Below are 21,486 nucleotides of genomic sequence, written 5' to 3'. Positions count from 1 at the left end.
AAGCTTCATAATGACTAAAACTTTAGTGAGGGCAGGAAGGACCTGGGGTATCTGTCAACTTATGATCTAGGACCCAAAAGCTATACATGAAAATGGGGCCAGTGTCTCCTTAGTAAACAATATAAATCTTGTTGAATTAATAGAAGCAGATACATGAGTGAAATTTAGGAGATAAAAGCAAAGAATTGAGTTACAGGCCTACTTGGGGGCAGCAGGGTTCAGAAAGTCTGAGGTGGGGCCTGGGACTCTGTTTGGAACTCACCAGTCAATGTTGGGTGTGATTTAAAGACTTCTTAAAGTGAGAGATACTTAGAACCTTTTATGAGTGTGAATATAGTTATCTAGATATTTTAGTTTCCAGAATATATAAATTTAGCTGTGTTTGGGCGCTGCTGCTTTACGTAGACTGTAAGCCTCAAGAACACTCTGTTGGGGGAACTCCTTACTTGGGGTGTTGACTTCCAATGGTCTTGAACTCGTTATCCCAGTTGGGTCGTCCATACAAGGTCTTTTGTTTCAGGCCTGTGATTACATCTTTCTCCTCGTCATGATGCACAGCAAAGTGACTGGCCTGCAGGAAAGGACATGAATTTGAATTCAGAAAAAAGAGTCATGCTCTATAAACGCACACAGATAGACTAACATATCCCACAAACCAAGCTCTAACTACCCATTCTAAATGTACATATATGAAGCAAGGCATTATGCCAGAAGCTAGAAGGTCAACAACACTGAACACACTGATTTCAAGCCATTTATAGTCTAGAAAGGGAGACCTTGAAATAAAGAGGTGGGCAATCCTGTTTGTAGACTAAGGAACCATGAATGTCATAGAGGAGGCACAAACATCTCCGTGAGAACAAAGAAGGGAGGACAAGTGGAGGATATGAGAAGGTCTCAGGGTGGCAGCATTTGAGCCGGACTTTAAAGTGTGGGTATGATTTAAATGCTGTTTCACTGTTTTTCTCTCTGCAGTACATCTAGCAGTCTGTCCTGAATATACTCCCACTGTTTTGAGAGAATCACTAAGAATTAACACAATCATAGATTAAAATACACTCATATTTTGCTAATGTAATAAGACATCAAACCAAGCCTAAAGCTATTAATAGTCTGTGTGTGGGGGTGGGGTGGGGGGGTTGCTTTCTGTTACCATTCTAGGGAGCCTCAGTTTGAACCACAGGTATTTTTTAGTAAAAATGGTTAATTAAATTTAACAATTAAATCAGATTTTAAATTTACTGGACAGGGGATGGATAATGGGGATGGAAGAGGTTAAGAAGGGTGGTTTCCCTGGTTTAATAATCCTGTAGACACAAAGTTTTGGAAAGAAAAGTAACTATTTTTCAATGCAAAAAATTTTCCACTGGGGAAAAAAAAAACTGGCTTTTGAAAAGAACAGAACTGCAGAGCAATTTATATATTATACATTTTTCCCCCTGGGTTTCATTTTTATCAAATTCTGTTGTTTTGTCTTTAAATTGCAGAAGTGACATCTTAAAACCACTTTTTCTAGAGCAGCAATTTTCTTGGTCATGTGGCCCAGGACCTATGTTTGTGGGACCTATGGGACCTACAAAACTTTCTGAAGACTTGGAGGATTTATAATAGGCAATATGCCAAAACCTGAATGAGAAGAAGTCACTTTTCACAGGTACAAGGTACATGTGAAAAATGTCTCTGATGAGGAGCCAGTGTATGGGTGTGGCCAGTGAGCCAATGACCAGAAACTCTTGCCTTAGCTCCTCACTCAGGAGGACGGTTATGCTGTTTCTGGGCCAAGTCATTAATGTTTGTTTATTTAGAAACACATTACCCGCTAGGAATCATTAACTTGTTTCTAAGTTTCTCAGTCTTATCACTTTAGACATTTGAGGCCAGATAGTTCTTTGTTGTGGCGGGTTGTCTCGTGAATTGTTATCTTATCAATACTTGTAGCTGTAATTGTTTTATCCATTGAAAATTCACAATTTCATTGCTAAATGTCTCAGGAGGGAGTATATATACATATGTGTACTACACACATGTATACATATATAAATACATATATCACCTTCACTAGATGTATACTGATTTATTTACAAACGATTATCATGAACTACTGGAAGTGGCTAAGAGTGCAGGTCCTGGAGCATTTATTACTTGGATGCCCTTGGACAAATGACCTAAGCTGTTCTGGGCCTTGGCTTCCCTATCTGTAAAATATGGATAAGAATAATAGCTACTTATAAGGTGGTTGTGAGGATTTAATTAGACAATCTATGTAAACACTAAGAAGAATACTTGGCACAAGCATATGCTTAAGAATTGTTACCAGTTATTATGACTCCTTATTAAATGTATTATGTATATTATAAAACATACATAATACACATTAAAGGAATATATACCCATATATATGCATGTATATTTATGCATGTGTATTTATGGGCTTCCCAGGGGGCTCGGCGGTAAAGAATCTGCCTGCCAATGAAGGAGACCCCTGGGTGTGGAAGATCCCCTGGAGTAGGAAGTAGCAACCCCACTCCAGTATTCTTGCATGGGAAATCCGAGGGACAGAGGAACCTGGCGGGTTACAGTCCGTGGGGTCACAAAACAGTCGGACACGACTTAGTGACTAAACAATAGCAACATACATATGCATATATATATACATACACACACACACACACACACACACACACACACACAGAAAGAGAGTGAGAGATAGCTAATATTATCTTTTCTTCCCGTAACCCAGTGGATCATCTTATCCACCTGGTTCAATACTCCTGGTGGGGGCATTGCTCTAACAAGGTCACGGTCGTGGCTCTGACTTCTTTGTAGGCTCCCTAGCTTTGACCTGTCCCACAGATACCAGCTTTGAATTTAGTCTCAACAGTCTGAACATATGGGCATACTGAGTCAGAGTGAATGTAGTGGATCACCTGAACCCATTGACTATTCTTAAAACCTGTATACAAGCCACTCCAATAGCCAAGGGGAAGTCGGTAAGCCCTGGGTGCTATGGGAGAGACCTGAGATTGGGGATCTTGTCCTTACCTGAGACTCATCCCAGCCAGTGAGGTAGATGTTGTAGCTGAGGAAGCCCGTGTTGTTCTTCTCCTGCATCTGTGTTTCCAGCAGCTGCAGCAAGTCCGCAAACCACTCAAAGGCATGTGTGTCCCGGCACAGCCAGTAGAAGTAGATCTGAGAGGGGGACAGACCGTGAAGCAGGTTATTTGCTGTTCAGTCATTCAGTCATGTCCAACTCTTTGCAACCCCATGGACTGCAGCATGCCAGGCTTCACAGTCCTTCACCATCTTCCGGATTTTGCTCAGACTCATGTGCATTGAGTTGATGATGCCATCCAACCATTATATATATATATATATATATTATTTTTAAATTGAAGTATCATTGTATCGTTGATGTATAGTATTATATAAATCACAAGTGTATAGTAGAGTGATCAACAATTCCAAAGGTTATACCCCATTTATAATTATTATAAATCATTGGCTATATTCCCCATGCTCTGTATCCTTGTAGCTTATTTTATTTCTAATAGTTTGTATCTTTTTATCCTCTCCCCCTATGTTGCCCTTGCCTGTCTCTTCTCCCCACTGGTAACCACCAGTTAGTTCTCTTTATCTGTGAATTGAGTAGATCATATTTAAATAGAGACCTATCAGCATTGACATATGGATTTCTACCCTCCCACCTTCCACTTTTCCCTGTTGCTCAGGATGCCTAGAAACATAGGTTTTCAGAAAACTCAAGATATTTGACAAACTAGCTCACGTGAACCTGCTCTGGCCTTTACACGGCAGGATAGTAAATAAACAGCTTGTTCTCAGAAATCTGTAGCTTAAGAAGAAAACATGAGCCCACCACGTGCCCTCTGGGGCTGCTCTTGCCCTCTCAGAATTCCTCACTTCCTTGGACTCTCCTTTCAGAAAGATCAGTAGGATGTTGATGAGCCATGGTTGCCACCATGCAACTTCCCTGCCTGCTACGCCAGACACCTCGGAGTTCTAGGGGAAAAAGTAGTTCTACCCACACCTCAAGGGAGAATGAAAGTCAAAGTAAGCTCCATGTGCCTATTAGAGGTTCTCTCTCAGGAAGATCCCCTGGATAAAGAAATGGCAACCCACTCCAGTATTCTTGCCTGGGAAATCCCATGGACAAAGGAGCCTGCTGGGCTACAGACTATGGGGTCGCAAAGACTTGGACACAACTTAGTGACTAAACAACAACAGTCATTAGAGTGACTCAAGCTTTATTAAAGATGTTGTTTCTCAGGCAATGAAACCCAACTTACATGGGACCAAAAATTCCCCTGGGACTTTACTCTGAGGAGACAGCCATAGAAAGTAAAAAAGTAAAAGTGTCATGAAAGGACATGTCTCCTGTCCTCCCCCTGCAAATAAATGTGGGGGAGAGGTGACTGGAAATGGAATCTACCTCAATATCTAACATAAGATGATAGAAAAATTATTCTATATCCTCTCAATGGAACATGAAGGACTCATCAAAAATGATTATTAGCAAGCTTGTGACAACACTGAAAAACACTATATGTTTTCAAAAGAGGGGGACATGAAATTGTACATACTCAATATATGCAACTTTCTAAAAATATATAAACAAGTGGAAAAATGTTGGAAGAGAATTTACCAAAAGGAGAATTACTGGATTGGGATTGTGAATACTTTAGCTCTCTCTCTTCTGAATTTCTAGTAATACCATGCAAATATGGTATATTACTTTCAATAATAGGCCTGGTTCTATAGAACCACATTTATTTGTTTGTTTGGTGGTGCTGCGAGGCTTGTGGGATCTTAGTTCCCTGACCAGGCATTGAACCTGAAACCCTTGGCAGTGAAAGTGCTGAGTCCTAACCACTGGAACACCAGGTAAGTCCCAGAGACACCTTTAATTTATCAAATAGCCCTTTTGTGAGAAGCCTGCCTCTCTGAAACCACCCAGAACTTGTCTTCACTTCACCTGATCTCTGCCAGCCACTGCCCTGACAGCTCTTTGAAGCTTCACTTGGCAGAGTGTGATGACCAGTCCAAGTTCTCTGAAAAAAAGAAAGAACCTACCTTTTTGAGCCTCAGATTTGGGGCTTTGTTGCAATATTTGTACCAGACCGACTTGAGGATGGATGCAAAGGGCGTAACCCCGATCCCTGCTCCCACTAACATCACCACCTCGTAACTGAACACGTCCTCACTGGCAGTGCCAAAGGGCCCGTCAACAGCTACCCTGGAGGGAAGTATGGGGGGAGATGGTTACACAGATGTCTTGCTCTTCAGAGGCGGAGGGGGCACACATTGTCACTGGGGGTGTGCAATACATCACTTCAAACCGGGACAATGTATTGATGATGTGGCACTTTCTTCTGTGAGACGGCTTTCAAGTAACCAACTCGGTGTGAACATTGGGGTTGGAAGTAAGAAGAGAAATTTTTAGCTAACTGAAAATATGCGGTAACTCTCAGGGGTATTTTTTCCTGTACCTCCCTTCACACATCAAACACGTACACACACTCACATACACACTCACACACACATGTCTGTGTTTTGCCAGGGCAGCCCGCACTTGAAATTCTTGCACATTAAAGTGAGAATTTTCCATGCTATAATATCTTATGAATTTATTATCTCCACTTTTCATTTGTTTAGTTATTGAGTTATTTGACCAACTTTTCTTCAGCATCTACTAAGTACCTGACGCCATGTTAGGCATGTGGGAAGAAGGAGGCCAACTGAGTAAGATCTGGCATGCATGCATGCTTAGTCACTTCAGTCATGTCTGACTCTTTGCGACCCTATGGACTGTGGCCTGCCAGGCTCATCTGTCCATGGGATTCTCCAGGCAAGAATACTGGAGTGGGTTGGTGTGCCCTCCTCCAGGGGATCTTCCCGACCCAGGGATCGAACCAGAGTGTCTTATGTCTCCTGCATTGGCAGGCAGGTTCTTTACCACTAGCGCCACCTGGCATTTCCCCTCAAATAATGTACAGCAATTAAAATTTAAGTATAGCTTTGATTGAAAGTTAATATACCTTGACCTTGACCCTTACAAATGTAAAGGCATTGGGGAATAGTCAGGATTAACATATGATTCAAATATTTTATATTTTACATAAGATTTATACAGATGTGCATAAACAGCTTCCCTGGTGGCTCAGATGGTAAAGAATCTGCCTGCAATGCAGAAGACACAGGAGACCAGGGTTCGATCCCTGGGTCGGGAAGATCCCCTAGAGAACTGAATGGCAACCCACTCCAGTATTCTTGCCTGGAGAATTCCATGGACAGAGGAGCCTGGTGGGCTACAGTGCACGGGGTCTCAAAGAGTCGGACACGACAGACTAACACTTCACCACATGTAATATGGGGAACACAGAGATCGTTACCTCTGTTTGTAGAATCCGTGTGTTTTGTCAAGACTCAGGGGCTACTGGAGTAAGAGATGGGAGTAGCAAAGCTATTTAGTGACATATTTCCCTGAACACATGCACCTTTGTAACAGGCACTCTACTCACTTTGGTAGTTTCCAGGCATCTTGAAACTCCTGCTTATCACAGCCACAAGCTTTGAAGAGTCCCTCTGTCCAGTCCCCCACAATGCGGATATGGATGCTAAAAAAGTCTTCTTCGGGGGCAGAGGTCAGGGTGAAAGGGTGCCACTCCAGCTTAGACACCACAGGACACTTGACGAAAATGTATTGGCCCACCTCCATCTTGAATCCCTTCTTCTTCATCTGGAGCTCGATGGTTTTGAAAGGGTGAGTGACCACCTATGGAAATAAAACATGTCTCTGGAAATGCCCCTTTCTCCCAGTACTTGTCTTGTCAGTGTCTGTATGGATAAGAGGCTCAGCTAAGAGGCCCCACCCAGGTCCCTTCTTCAGGGCCAACAGAGTAGTTCTTCCAGCAAATGAATCTCTTACTGGGAATAGCCCTTGGCTGTAGCCAGTGGCCCACAATGAGCTCTGATGCAGGGACCCAAAGGCCTGGCCCTTGTCCTCACTTTCGGACAACTCCCAGGGGCCATCCCAGCTCCAGCACTTCCTGTAGGATCAGCTGAGGCTGCAGTTGCAACCACTTTGACAGCCACCCATTTTCTTCCCCTAGTCCTGCCTTTTTTTCTTTTACAAGTTCCTCTCCTGAGAACATGCCCCATAAGCCTTCTGCATGCAGTTCTCTATCTCTGAGCCTTGGCTAGGGAATTCAACCTAAGACTCTGGCTTACTGTGATTTTTTTTTTCCTCTAAGAAATCAAGGCAGTGGCTAGAAACAGGAAGAAGAGATGGTTTCCTACTCAGCCTTCCTGTTTCCCCAGAGGGATGATCAAGAGCCTTAGCAGCCAGACAGAGGCAGAAGGCGACCCCATTGACAGTTATATAACAATGTCCCCCAAACCAAGCCTAAGGTACTGGCCTGTCTTTGTCCCAAGTCCCACCTTGAGCCTGCTTGATTTCATGCATTATTTCTGTTTCTCTCTACTTGGGGAGTACACCGTCCATCTCCCCCAAAGCCAGGCCCCACCCACCCATTGTTCGTTCTCCATGTACCTGAATGTTCATACTAGCTTTGTTTGCAATAGCAAAATAATTTGGAAACAGTCCAAATGCCCATCAACTGGTGAGTTGGTAAATAAAAATAGAACACAACAAAATGCTTTCATTGTAATATGCTGTTTCTGTGATGATTCCTGAGATCTTAGAAGGTCTTTATATTTACAACAGAAAACAAACCAAGGGACATCAAAGGAAAGGACAATCAATAGAAACAAAAGAGCAGTCTCCTAATGTTGAGTAAGGGGCTTCTCTGGTAGCTCAGTGGTAAGGAATCCACGTGTGACGCAAGAGACACAGGAGACACTGGTTCAATCTCTTGGTTGGGAAGATCCCCTGGAGGAAGGCATGGCAACCCACTCCAGTATTCTTGCTTGGAAAATCCCATGGACAGAAGAGCCTGACAGGCTACAGTCCATGGATTGCAAAGAGTTGGACACGACTGAAGGGACTGAGCACAATGTTGACTGATACTGCTGAGCTTTACTTTTCATGACTGAGGAGTAGGAGAATGGGAAATCCTTTTCCTTAAGAAAAATTGTCAAATGTTTCCAAAATTTGTGATTCAAATATAACTTAAATGACAAGGCTGCAACCCATGGACCTTCATCACTGAATTAAGGAGGTGTAAAGCTTCATTTTGAAAACAAAGATTGATGAAAATGACTTTGAAAATTACGCTGCTCACATTGCAATTTTGTGTGGTGAACATGATTTTTACCATATTGCAATGTTGCCACCACAGGCAACACTGGGATAGGAGGGAGTAAAATGTCCTAGTGGAAAACACAGTGACAAAAAATACTTTTGGATAGTACTTCGTTTCTTACATGTGTTGACATGAGAAGAAAATGGATATTCATTTTATTCACAGGAAAACAAGTTTGCCTTAGAAATAGGCCTAGCAGAAATACTTGTCTGGTTAGTTCATTTTAGTCTAGTAAGGGAAATTTTGTGGTTGCTCTTTTTGCTGATCTGTGGGCTTTTTCTCATACAATATAAATATCATAAAAGGAGAACTGTTGTGGCTTCCTATATTTCAAGATCTCCATTGCCAGCTGGACTACGTTCCTATGACCTTCCATAGGGGTCCAGAAAGAAGAGGTAGGTGGACAGGAAGGTTTTGTGTGTTTTGCAAAAGCAACCCATGGTAAACTTTGGTAAATACTTTTTGAACTGAATTGAATTCAATTTTATTTGATAAAAATAGTCTTGTCTGATGTTTCCTGAAACTATAAGGTAATTCTATTTTTATTTATTTAGTTAGATATTTATTTATTTAGTGATAAGAAGTGGCATCGACATGAGGGGAATAAACCACTATATATTTGAAGTTACCAGACTCAACTCTCAATGAAGTTTAGTTAGCTTACTCAAGACTTTGAGGACGTTACCTCTGATATTCTGTTACTACATACAAAGCACAGAGGAGGAGGCAAAGAGGACATGGGGAATGATCTCTATCTCAGTAAGACCTGCCCTGGTTCCCTGATTCTTTTGGCATCTGAATATTTTAAGGCTCAATAAATGACCTTTGTGACCTTTTGAACTCATCTCTTTGCTTCTTTACTCTTAACTAATCACATCATCCCTCATGCCTCTTCCCTTAACACACACACACACACACACACACACACACACACAACACAAATTCATTTACATAAAATATTTGCATTAATTTTTCAACAGAAAATGTTAAATTCTAGTTTCCCCAATGAAAAGGTCCAATCATTTGATTATCAGGCTAGGGGCATTGAAACAAACCATAGGTCATTGTTCTGCCCTAAGTTGAATCAAAAGAAACCAAGTAAAAGACAGCTCTGACAGTGTTGTAAAGAACTTGGGTAGACTTGTCCATGATATAGTTAGATAGTCATTCCTAAGCCAGTGCCTACCTTGGTGATGACCACCTTCTGTTGAGATCGCCAAAACCGTACCAACCTCTCACAGAGATACAGGAACATGGGACCCACTATCCATTTCCAAGTCTGTAATCAGAACAAACAATGAAAAAAGCATGTGTTAAGGGGTGGTAGTTAATAAAAGATTCATGGGGACAAAACATTTTAGAAATGCAATTAACATTTGTGGGCTTGTTTAATTATTTGATATTATATTAGTAAATTTCTTCTATAAAAGAATGCATGAAAATACCTAAAGTTAAAATAAATTTCTGAGCCAGTAAAAATGAACATTCTCTTTGGTCACATTGGGGAACTATATCTACAGTATGAAACTCTCCCAAGAGGAACTGCCCACAAGAATGGGATTTCCTCCTATTGTTGCAATAGGAGTTGTGAGAATCCTACAGCAGAGTAAAGTTGGTTTTGGAATTAACGTTTCTCTAAAGGATAGCATTTCAAAAACATCATATTTTTAATGTAACATTGCAATTACTTTCTCTCAGTCACGTAGTCAAAGCTTGATTCGTCACAAGATGAGAAATTTCATGTAAGAATTTAGCTGTTTCTCCAATATTCTGGCAAGTTCTCAGAGCAATGCACTTGCTGAATAAGGACAGATCCAGAGATTTTTAGCTTTTTCTAGAGTCCCCTCTTGTCAGAATCTGCAATGTTTCAGACCACTGGAATTACTCTGTGGCATTGTTGGCTGTCCAGAAATATTTAGACCAAACAGATCCATCCTGGGATTCAGTCAATTAGGTTCCTAGTTGAATATCTGAAGTAGCAAAGAATTTTAGAAGGTGATATCATCTTAAATACGACATTCCAGAAGGGATTCCAAGAGGGGAAGAAATCCCAGAGGACTTTCCGTACTCTCACTAATGATCTTCCTATGAAAATTTTTAAGAAACTTATTGTTAGAAGTTGAGAGCACCCAAATAGCCCTATCTCCAATCAAACTTGAAAAATATCTGCCTGGAGGTCATAAATTCTCTGCTACTGGCCTTCATTTTCATGGGACAGGTTTTTCAAACCATCTAGCATTATCCATCTATTTCCTGGGGGCCACCTGGGGCCACATTGAATGGAACCAGGTGTTGGACATCACCTCTAATCTTCCCAAAAACCCAGGAGCATTTCTGAGGTAGGTGTCTGCTAAGGTAGTAGCATTCTGACTCCAGGTGTCTTCAAGGAAATGTGCCTTTCCCAACTCAGAAGAGGATCTGCAATACAGTTCCCTTTTAATCCTTTCTATTGATATCTCTGGGCTTCCCTGGTGGCTCAGCAGTAAAGAATCCACCTGCCATGCAGGACATGTGGGTTCAGTCCCTGGGTTGGGAAGATCCCTGGGAGAAGGAAATGGCAACCCACTCCTGTATTCTTGCCTGGAGAATCCCATGGACAGAGGAGCCTGGTGGGCTACAGTCCATAGGGTTGCAAAGAGTCGGATGAGACTGAGTGACTAAAACAACAACTGATGTCTCTATGTAGTGGGGGTAGTTCAGTGATGTGTCTGGTTACTTTCATTAATAAGTAAGGATGCTGAAAGATGTTAAGTCCTCTAGATGCTGTTTCTAGAGGAAGAGTACTCCTATATTAGCAGAGTAGGGAAAAAGGAAGGAGAAATGGGATGGTAAATTTGCATTTATATTATACTGTGTTTAAGGACACAATTAATGATCCTTTTCAGAAGACTTATACAAATGTTGATTTTTGCTTAGTTTTATACCAATAGCTGACATAATAACCAATAATGTGTATTGCTTGCCAGTGGGGGAAAAGGTATGAAAATCATAGGGTTCAATTCTCACTCTATGGAACAGAGATATTGAGAATAAACAAAATGGAGTTCTTGAGAGTTCCCAACAAAAGGGAAATATTTTAGCATCCTTTCCCTTGGTCACCCTTGCCACACTCCTGCTCTACCACGAAGTGCCATTGGGTGTTGGCATGAACCTAGCTCTCCAATCTCCGTTATTCACAGACAGGACCTCCTGATACCTAATGGCAGCCCTATGTACCATCTCACAAATTTCCACTCAGCTCTGAAAGCTGGATAGAAAATCTTATTTCCTGGTATCTGAGGAGGTTCCTGGCTCCTTATATTATAAATCATTATCTGAGCTTTCCAATTCAGCTCAGGATGGAATCCCTCTGAAAATCATTAACTGATATTATCATGGCCATCATATCCAGAAGAGATAGAAGTTCTTGAATCCAAATGCACTTTAAAAAAACAATACTTTTCCAAGTTTTATATGAGGATGCTCATATCAGACTAATGTAAAGGTTACTTTTCAAGAACTAATTCTAGACAATTAGCATAGCAGAAAAACACTGGATACTTATCCTAGCAGTTCCATGACATTCATAATGGACAACTCTATGACATTTGTATGTATTTCTTAGATATAGTTTGAAGATTATTGGTAATGAAACTATAATAGCAACAATGGGTTGTACGTACCATAGGAGGGTTCCCAGAGAACTCTGGGATTGGACAGTTCTTTATTTTTCCCCACTCTGAGATGTTTTGATAACAGTTTCTTGGTTGGTGTTTCAACAAACTCTCTGCAGTCTGCCCACGTACAATCTGCCTGAGGAGGAAATGTAAGTGTTGACCATTTAGAAATGAGACATTAAGTTCTTAATTTTTTGAGATTCTGGACATGTTTTTAGTATTCTAATATGGGTCTTATACTTCTGATTTACAAGCAATATCTTATTGCCTCCTCCAAATAGATTAGAGGAAGGAAAAAATGCATGATCTTTAGCAATAGAAGAAAAAAATTATATGGGGACTTCCCTGCCAGGCCAGTGGCTGAGAGTCCAAGCTTCTACTGCAGGGGATGTGGGTTTGATCCCTGGTCTGGGAACTAAGATCCCACATCCCACATGCTGCACAGCATAGCCAAAAAAAAAGAGAAAAAGAATAAAAAGGAAAAACATGTATGATGGCACAAAGGATATTTATATGTAACATTAGTTTTGGATCATCCATACATGTTTTCTGAAGTGCAACATTTGTGCTTCTGTTTCAAATATTCTCATTTAGAAACAAAAACAGAAAAACTGCAAATCTATGAGAGCAACTGCTGAGGGGTACAGGGTCTTTCTGAAAATTAGAACAAGATGCCCCGCCTCTTTGAGGACAGCCCTAGAGGCAAAGAGTTTGGCCAGCAGAGCATGGACTAATTTCATTCCCACTGGCCAGGTACGCTTGTGTAGTTGACAACCCATACAACCATCTACAGTAGCCCTGAGGCTTGGTATAGATCCTTTATTTGTTTTTTCAAAATTGTCTAAATTAAATCAAAAGGCTGAAATTCACTTGAGATGACTTTGTGGAGATATGCCATTCTCACAGACATCAACACTGATAGTATGTTCCCTGAAATGCTCAGAGCCCATTCACTTCAATAAGTATTAACTGAGCAACTACTATAACATAAGACAATGCAGGTTGAGTAGGAACTGGTGGAGGGAGGCACAAAGTTGAAAGAGTCAGGTCTCTGGTCTCTAGAAACATAAATGGCAAGGTCTTCAGAATCCTTGCCTGGAAAATCCTATAGACAGAGGAGCCCAGCGGGCTGTAGTCCATGGGGTCACAAAGAGTCGGGCATGACTGAGTGACTAACACTAACACTTCAAAATATATAAGATGACACATAGAAGGCCCTTTGTAAAAGTTTGGGCCACTTGGTATATTCAGAGGATGTTTTACTTCAAGGTCATTAACCATCACTTTCTATCCCTAGGTCCTAGGGAAGAGAATTACCATGTGTTGAGCATCTGTCATGTGCCAGGTATGGGAAAGGCACTGTACACAAATTATTTCAGTTGGTTTTCATAACAGGCCTGGAATGTAAGCACCTTCATTTTACGTATGTGGACCCTGAGGCTTAGAGAGACCAGGTAACTAGAAGCAGAATGATTTGGTGAAAGCAATTCTGGATCCAAGCCAGACAGCCTTGATTTCACATCCCACATCCACCCCTTGCTAATTTAGTGGCAAATTGGGCAAGTTATTTTACTTGTTTTGAGCCTCAGTTTCTTCAGCTGTAGGATAGGCATGTGTGTGCGTGCTAAGTCTCGTCAGTCATGCCCGACTCTTTGTGAGCCTGTGGACTGTAGCCCGCCAGGCTCCTCTGTCCATGGGATTCTCCAGGCAAGAATACTGGAGTGGGTTCCATGCCCGCCTCCAGGGGATCTTCCCGACCAGGGATTGAACCTGCATCTCTTATGTTGCCTGCATTGAAAGGTAGGTTCTTCACCCCTAATGCCACCTGGGAAGCCCATAAGATAGGCATAAGTACCTCATTAAAAGTTTATTTTAGGAATCACTGGCATGATGCATATAAGACTCCCGCACAAAGTAATGATCCAACAAATGATAACTATTAGAGTTCTTAATGCTCAAGATCACATGGGGAGTGATAGGAAAAAAAAAAAAACTGACTTTCTTCTCTTCTCAGTGCCAAGACTGGAAGTCAGAAAACCTGCATTTTAATCCCAGTTCAGCTGCTACCTAGCTATGAGACTAAGAATCAGTCAACCAGTGTAAGTGGCAGATTTTCCTCAGGTGGAGAACAGGGAACATATCTGTCCTCTGCCTGCTCCACAGTAAGATAATTATCTGTGAGGGACTTCCTTGGCAGTCCAGTGATTAAGTCTCTGCACTACAAATGTAGGGGGCACAGTTTCAATCCCTGGTTGGGAACTAATATACCACATGATCCATGGCTAAAAAAAAAAAAAAAAGATACAAATCTATGAATCTATACAAATGTAAAGTGGTGGAATTACTCAGCTAGAGAGGGGAAGAGATTAATTTTTTTTCTCTAGGATTCTCTGAAACAACTGGATGATGACCGAGTTCCGTTTAAAGATACTCATTGGTTTAAGAGGGTTTTCCAGTAGTCATGGATGGATGTGAGAGTTGCACTATAAAGAAAGGCGGGAGGAGAAGGGGACGACAGAGGATGAGATGGTTGGATGGCATCATCAACTCTATGGACATGAGTGTGAGTAAGCTCAGGGAGTTGGTGATGGATAGAGAAGCCTGGCATGCTGCAGTCCACGGGATCACAAAGAGTAGGACATGACAGAGCGACTGAACTGAATTGAAAGAGTCTTTGTCTATACTGATTTTTCAGTGCTTAGAAAGGGATGACCAGGGGTCAGGGTCTGCAAGTTGATCAAGAATGCACATGAGGAGAGGGAACTATATTCAATATTTGGTAATAAACCATAATGGAAAAGAAGATGAAAAAGAATGTATAAGTGAGTTATTTTGCCATATACCTGAAACTAACATGACATGGTACCTCAACTATATTTCAATAAAACATTTTTAAAAAAGAATGCACATGAGGGGTTGCCACAGGCTGCTTCTCCCCACCCTTCCCCTTTTCATACTCAAGTCTCAGCCACTTCTAGGCTGACTTGACTCAGAGCAGAGTCACTGAGCCTTGAGCACCTACTTCCTCTACTCTTAGTTATATGCAGCCCCGTACCCACTGGGGAACTTCCCAGGCCTGCTTTTGCATGCAGGTGGGAGAATCAGCTAGTGTGAAAGAGTAGAAAAAGGAAGCCTGGTATGAAACAGGGGTCCCAATAAGGCAAACTCTCTCAACCGCACATCCACGCACTGAGTGTCTCTAGGACAGATTCATCGCTGCCTGCCTTAGCCCCTCTGAGTTCCAATCCCATCTAAACCACTGATAAACTGGTGATGGCTTGGCTACATACTGGGTTGGCCAAAAAGTTCATTTGGGTTTGTCCATAGGATGGTACAGAAAAAGCCAAATTAACTTTCTGGCCAACCCTGTACTTAAACGTTTTTAGTCTGTTTCCTTGTCTATCATTTCCCCAGTAAATGAGGACAGTAAGAGCATGTCTTCCTTTTACAGGTTAAAAGAAACATGCCTGTCACAGATGCTCAATAGAAGCTAGGTCTTCCCTTTCTTATGTTAGGATGCTTGAAGGCAATAACCATGTGTTTCTCATTCTAGTATTCCCCACTGTGTCTGAGATTGGCCCTCATATACAGTAGGTAATCAGTGAATGATTGGCTTGAATCAAAACTCATTGAACTACAGCAGACCCTTTCACCTGATGAATCATTACCCTCCCTGGTTTGGGAGTTTGTCTAATTTACGAGGGCTTAAGCCATGGGAAACATCATTGCGGACATCCAAGACTACCAGCATTCTCAGCATGCTTTGTATATGCTTGCAAAGATGTTCAAAACTTTGGTGTATTTTTCAAGTTTGCTATAAATAACTGCACTATGAATAGTTATGAGTCGCATACCAGAAACCAAAGTGGTACTGAGTGGTTTTTATCAAAGTGACTTCTGTTTTCACCTCTTATTCTCTCAACAGACAGGCTGATCACACCAAGACAAGGTCACTGTGCCTCTAACAGAACATCATGTCTGGGAACTGAGGGGCATAAAGTACTTGGCTTGGAGTTTAAATACTCACTGAACTCCATGGATGGCGAGACCAATGAAGAAGATCACAAAGAGATGGTGTGTGTACCAAAACACTTCAAAATAAGACCTCCTGATGGTTTTGGTGGAGGACGTGATAATTAATATCAGGCACAGTGTAATGACTACTCCGGTGATGCCTGCCACCCGAGTCACAGCCACATACAGGCCTCCTTCAGGATTCTGTAAAATACACAGACACAGACACAAATACACACACATTATTTGTATGCTCTCAGATACAGGACTCCCTATCTATAGAGTGTCCAATGAACAGGGAAATAGGTATGTTCTTTCCTTCTTTAGGTAATCCTAACCATCCCTCAATAGGGTGGTATAGACTTTGAATTGTTGTTGTCTAGTTTCTCAGCTATGGCTGACTCTCTTGCGACTCCATTGACTGTAGCCCACTAGGCTCCTCTGTCCATGGAATTCTCCAGACGAGAATACTGGAGTGGGTTGCCATTTCCTTCTCCAGGGGATCTGTGTGACCCAGGGATCAAACCCATGTCTCCTACACTGTCAGGAGGATTCTTTACCACTGAGCCATCAGGGAAGCCCATATAGACTTAGAATGGATAGTTCCAAACTAAAAGTCTTACATGGTTGAGGTGTCATAGGAAATATCAACTGATATACAGAAGTAGTTCTCAGTATCAGAAAAAAGGACATTTGTCAATGCTATGTCCTAAAAGGGTCAGAAGCTCTTTTCCTGCTTTGATTTGGAAAGTGTCATAATGCTTAGCTTGTAAAAGTATTCTGGGCATGCCACATCTTAGGCTATGTTCCTCCAAAGCAGATCCTGAGATGAGGATTCATGGGTAAGTGATTTTGAAAGAATGTGCTCCTGAAGAAACTGGTAAGAGAATGGTTAACAGGACAGGAAAGAGGAACATGTCAAGTCAAATAAGAGGGTGTTGTTCAGTGGCTTAGTTGTATCCCATGGACTGCAGACCACCAGGCTCCCCTGTCCTCCACTATGTACTGGAGTTTGCTCAAATTCATATCCATTGAGTCAGTGATGCTATCTAACCATCTCATCCTCTGCTGCCCCCTTTTCCTTTGCCTTCAATCTTTCCCTGCATCAGGGTCCTTTCCGAGAGGGTGATTTTGGGCCAAATCTTCAGCCTGATGCTGCAGGGAAACTGCAGAGGGTCAAACACAGCTCAGTGTTTATCCTGACTAGAGGCAAAGAAGCTGGGTTTTTATGGCCCAAACCCATCAGTTATTGGTTAAGACCAGCTCAGCGAGATAGCTATCTAGGCCCTTTCAGGTCTTGGAGCTTGTGGGGAAAGGGCCTCCAGTAGCCCCAGGGCAATCCTCTGAGGAAGAAACACAAATACAGGCAATTGAAAATGGAAGCACACAGAAGGGCAGGGGAGCACAGACAACAGAAGCGTGATCTGGGCCCAGCACTGCAGTGTCAGCTCACTTGATATGTTTGCAGTGCCATCTCTATGTATCATGGTATAAATAAAAGAAAAGTCATCCAAGACACCATGCAAAGAGAATTCCTATTTTATTTGATGCTGTTTAATTCTGTCCCTAAATAGATCACATTTTTTAATATCGGCCTGAGGATAACGATTTCTGCAAAATTAAAGGACTTTTTTGTAATCTAAACAGACAACAAAATGTGTTTAGAATTCAGTGTATAGTGAGTGATTTGATTCAGATATCCTACCCAATCACTGGGCACATGAAAATGATTTTGACCTTCTCCCTCTGAGTGTAGAAGGCTCTAGCAACTACTGGAAGGGAAGAAGTCCTTGCCTATGGATTGCCCATATGGCTGCTGCTAGAGCAATTAGCAGACAGAGGCCACCTCTCAGATGTTGTAAGCAAGGAAGAGGAAAAGCATTGCTGATGGGTGTCAGCTGGTGGCTGAGCTGGTATTAACACCTCAGCCAGAAGCTTCCCTATTTCACATAAACAGTTTCATAGAACACCAACATCAGACAAGGTCATTCTGTGACCTTGTCATTCAAGACCAGTCAAGACAAACACATGCGTGACTGCTGCTTCTTAGACTATTACAGACTTAGCCCCATTCTTCTGCCTCCTAGAAAAAAAAAAAAATTAAGATACCTAATGCTGGAACTATCCCCAATTTTGGACTGAATCTGACCCAGAGCAAATGCTTGTTTTCTGAAACCCCTCCCAAATCATCTGACACAAATCCCACAACAAGCCTTTCTCAACATCCTCCTGAGAAACCCCAGATTTCCTCAGAGTGTGAGGTTTCTTTGCTGCAGTAAGTAATAAACCCAAGTTCGTTTGACTAGACGATGTTCCTGGCTTTCTTTGACTGCTGGGCCTTGTCAAGGATAAGCCTGAGTTGCTCCAGGCTTCATGTATACTCGTTCTTACAGGTGAGTTTAAGAAACTGGAAAACATATCGTGACCTTCCACATTTAGCTCAGGAGTATGGGAGGCATTTTTTTCTGTGCCCACATTCTTAGAACCTCCAGACCTGGCCCTCTGATATAGTTAGTCTACTTTTGTCATTGTTGCTGTTCTGATCAAGTGAAATTGTTCACTCACTGAAATCTAATCCTCATTTTTAATAGTCTAGAGAACATCTGAATTAGGAAATTAGAGGCTTACCTTGATTCTTTGTCGAACAAAATTGAGGTAAGTTTCACCGGGCTTATCTCCAATGTCAGAGAGTGCTATTGAATAAGGATCAGAATTGTTGACTCGGGCATTCACACACCACTCCACATTAAATAGATGTGCAATGGTGTGAATTGCTAAAGAGGGCAGAGAAGAGAAATAAAGAGGGTGAGTGGTGTACATAATTTTATTTGGAGCTGAGTTTCTGGCTAGAGTCCCTGTGTGTGTGTGTGTGTGTGTGTGGTGCTCAGTCACTCAGTCATGTCTGACTCATTGTGATCCCATGGACTGTAGCCTGCCAGGCTTCTCTGTCCATGGAATTTTCCAGGAAGAATACTGGAGTGGGTTGCCATTTCCTGACTCTATGATAAAGTAGTGGAGATTTGATAAGGATCCCTTCTTACACCAACACCACTTTCTTAATAATTATAATAATAAAACAAAATATTTAACACATATAAATACATGAATACTATTATATATACATATATAAAAATACTAAAAATAAAATGTTTAGCTCATAATGTCTATCTTAGATTCTCAATTTATGGGCTATGGTCCTTGTAGAGTTACTGCAAGAAATCCATGAATCTATATGTTCAACCAAGTATTTTTTTAAAAAAATGAATGAACAAAAGCTCTTACATGTGAACTAACAAACAATTTTCACATTAAAAAGTGTGCAAAAGGGGGAGTGCACTGGGATTTTATCAGAAGAGCCTTAGGGAATAACGTTTTAAGACCTGAAGGAATAAATCCTAATGTTGGGATGGCAGAAAGAGTGTTGAATATTTTTCTAACAGAACTCAATCAAAAAAAATCTCAATCTACCTGCAAAGGCTGATATCTTATTTTAAAAGTATCTTAGAGGGAATTCTCTGGTTCCAAGTTTTCTTTGCAGTCTCAAATATCTGAATGAACTTACCAGTGTGAAGTGCAATCATCCATGCCACCATTTTATGAAAGGTGAGGTTCCTGTCCAGTTGTCTCCGAATTCTTGTTGAGCAGCACTTTGGATTAAAGGGAAAAATAATAATTGTTAACAAGAAAGTTTTCTCTGTGTCAGATATTAGACACATCTTTTCTCAGTTAGTTGTTACAACCAATTCTCTAAAAACAAACAAACAAACAAACAAAAAACCTATATCATACTACCCATTTGACAGATAAGAAAACTGAGGCTCATATAGGTCAAACAGCCAATGAGTAGTATGGTTGGCTTAAGTAATGTTTTAGGTTCTCATACTATTAACATAAAAAGCCTCTCATGGAATTCATTGCTTAATTGTATAAAACATGAATTTGGACAGAAAGCATCTATGTAGCTTCTAGTTCAGATTAATTTATTCAATAAAGAGAGGATATAGAAATTTTATAAGGACAGGGATGCCCTCAAAGATCTGAAGGTCCAGTGGGGGCACAGACAAACGAACAGTTCTACAACAAGTGAACAGTTTTAGAATAGCACCCTTCCAGGAAATACACACTATGAGAGGTAGAAAAGTGTTCACCTGCACATGTTGATAGACAACAAAGCAAGGGAAATCATTAAAACAATCACAGCAAAAATAATAATAGCCAAGGGTATTTACAAAGAGCTTGTACAGAAGTGTTTTACATGCATTGACTCATTTCATTCTTACATTAATTCTATGTGGGAGGTACCATTATTTTCACCACATGACAGGCATAGAGAGGTTACCTTCCCCTAGGTTTCATAGTTAATAAGTGACAGAGTTGGCTGGGGTCTAAACTCCAGTTCCCTGATGCTAGAGATATCAACAATCTGATATTTCATACCTTTTATGATTACTTTGGCATTACAATGGAATTATGGCCAATTGATTAGTGTAATTTTCTTACGAACATATGTTAGAGGTGGTGGGTTTCAATGTTTCAATCTGGATTCAGGTCATCGCCCGAAATAGAGAAAAAGCCCTGCTTTTTGTTTGAATCAGAACTTTGTTTTCCTGAAAAGGGGTCAAGTGCTCACTCTGGCTGCTTTGTTTCCAAGGGTAGATGTACTGGCATATAGATTCAGAAATCTTTTAAGGAGACCAAAGTGAAAAAACCCCAAAACAAAACAAAAAACTTAGGTATTATAAATAACTGGTTCTAAACATGTTTAATTTCAATACAGGGGTATTAAATATTTGACTTACTTATTTTTAATCAAATATTCTGGTTTTATAGAAAAAATAAAATTACATGGAAAATTGTGCTTACTCCACTATCTTGGAGTTAGTTACATTTAGGAAGGGCAGGCTGTTTGGATCATGAAAGCAGATTCCTGAAACTGCAGAAATACTAGTAAGGAAGACGCATGATTCCAGAAAAAGGGGGGAAAAAAGACAATTAGGCTTTGTTGAGTGCCTTCTATGAGCCAAGCAGCTTATCCATAATCACTACACCATTTAATATAACCAGATAAATACTACTATTTTCATTTTACAGATAACAAAACTGAAGCTTCCCAGATGGCTCAGTGGTAAAAAATCTGCCTGCCAAGCAGGAGACCCAGGTTTGACCTCTGGGTAGGGAAGATCCCCTGGAGAAGGGAATGGGAACCCACTCCAGTATTCTTGCCTGGAGAATCCCCATGGACAGAGGAGACATGGGGTTGTAAGAGTCAGACATGACTTAGTAACTAAACCACCACCATACACATTTCATTAAAGGAAAAACAGAGATTGTAGTCACTAATGAGTTAGTAAAATAAGGTCCTACTAGGGCACCAATCCCTCATTTTTTTCCCAGCCACCCTCTATAATGTGGTCAGGAATGGTAAACACATCCAAAGAGAAGCCATATATCATGATTATACCAGGCTTCCAGATACAATTTCCTCATTGTTTCCTGACAAGGAGGGGTGGTGGTGAGACGGTTGGTTGGGAAGGGAG

At 41.1% G+C, this 21,486-nt stretch overlaps 1 protein-coding gene across 1 annotated transcript in view; it reads right to left on the bottom strand.

The window, feature by feature from the left end:
* LOC102175938 (cytochrome b-245 heavy chain) overlaps positions 1 to 21,486 on the bottom strand; it is a 33,548-nt gene that overhangs the window by 3,535 nt on the left and 8,527 nt on the right. The window contains exons 4-12 of the mRNA XM_005700924.3: positions 19,512 to 19,596; positions 18,578 to 18,723; positions 15,963 to 16,153; positions 11,942 to 12,071; positions 9,466 to 9,558; positions 6,537 to 6,790; positions 5,089 to 5,251; positions 3,043 to 3,189; positions 447 to 571 (exon numbers count right to left, since the gene is read on the bottom strand). Coding sequence (XP_005700981.1) covers positions 447 to 571; positions 3,043 to 3,189; positions 5,089 to 5,251; positions 6,537 to 6,790; positions 9,466 to 9,558; positions 11,942 to 12,071; positions 15,963 to 16,153; positions 18,578 to 18,723; positions 19,512 to 19,596 — 1,334 coding nt within the window. The remainder of the gene's footprint in view (positions 1 to 446; positions 572 to 3,042; positions 3,190 to 5,088; positions 5,252 to 6,536; positions 6,791 to 9,465; positions 9,559 to 11,941; positions 12,072 to 15,962; positions 16,154 to 18,577; positions 18,724 to 19,511; positions 19,597 to 21,486) is intronic.

Source organism: Capra hircus (genome assembly GCF_001704415.2).
Source record: "Capra hircus breed San Clemente chromosome X unlocalized genomic scaffold, ASM170441v1, whole genome shotgun sequence".
NCBI lineage: Eukaryota > Metazoa > Chordata > Mammalia > Artiodactyla > Bovidae > Capra > Capra hircus.
Note: the sequence above shows the minus strand (reverse complement) of the source record. Positions and strands in the feature narration are given on the sequence as shown.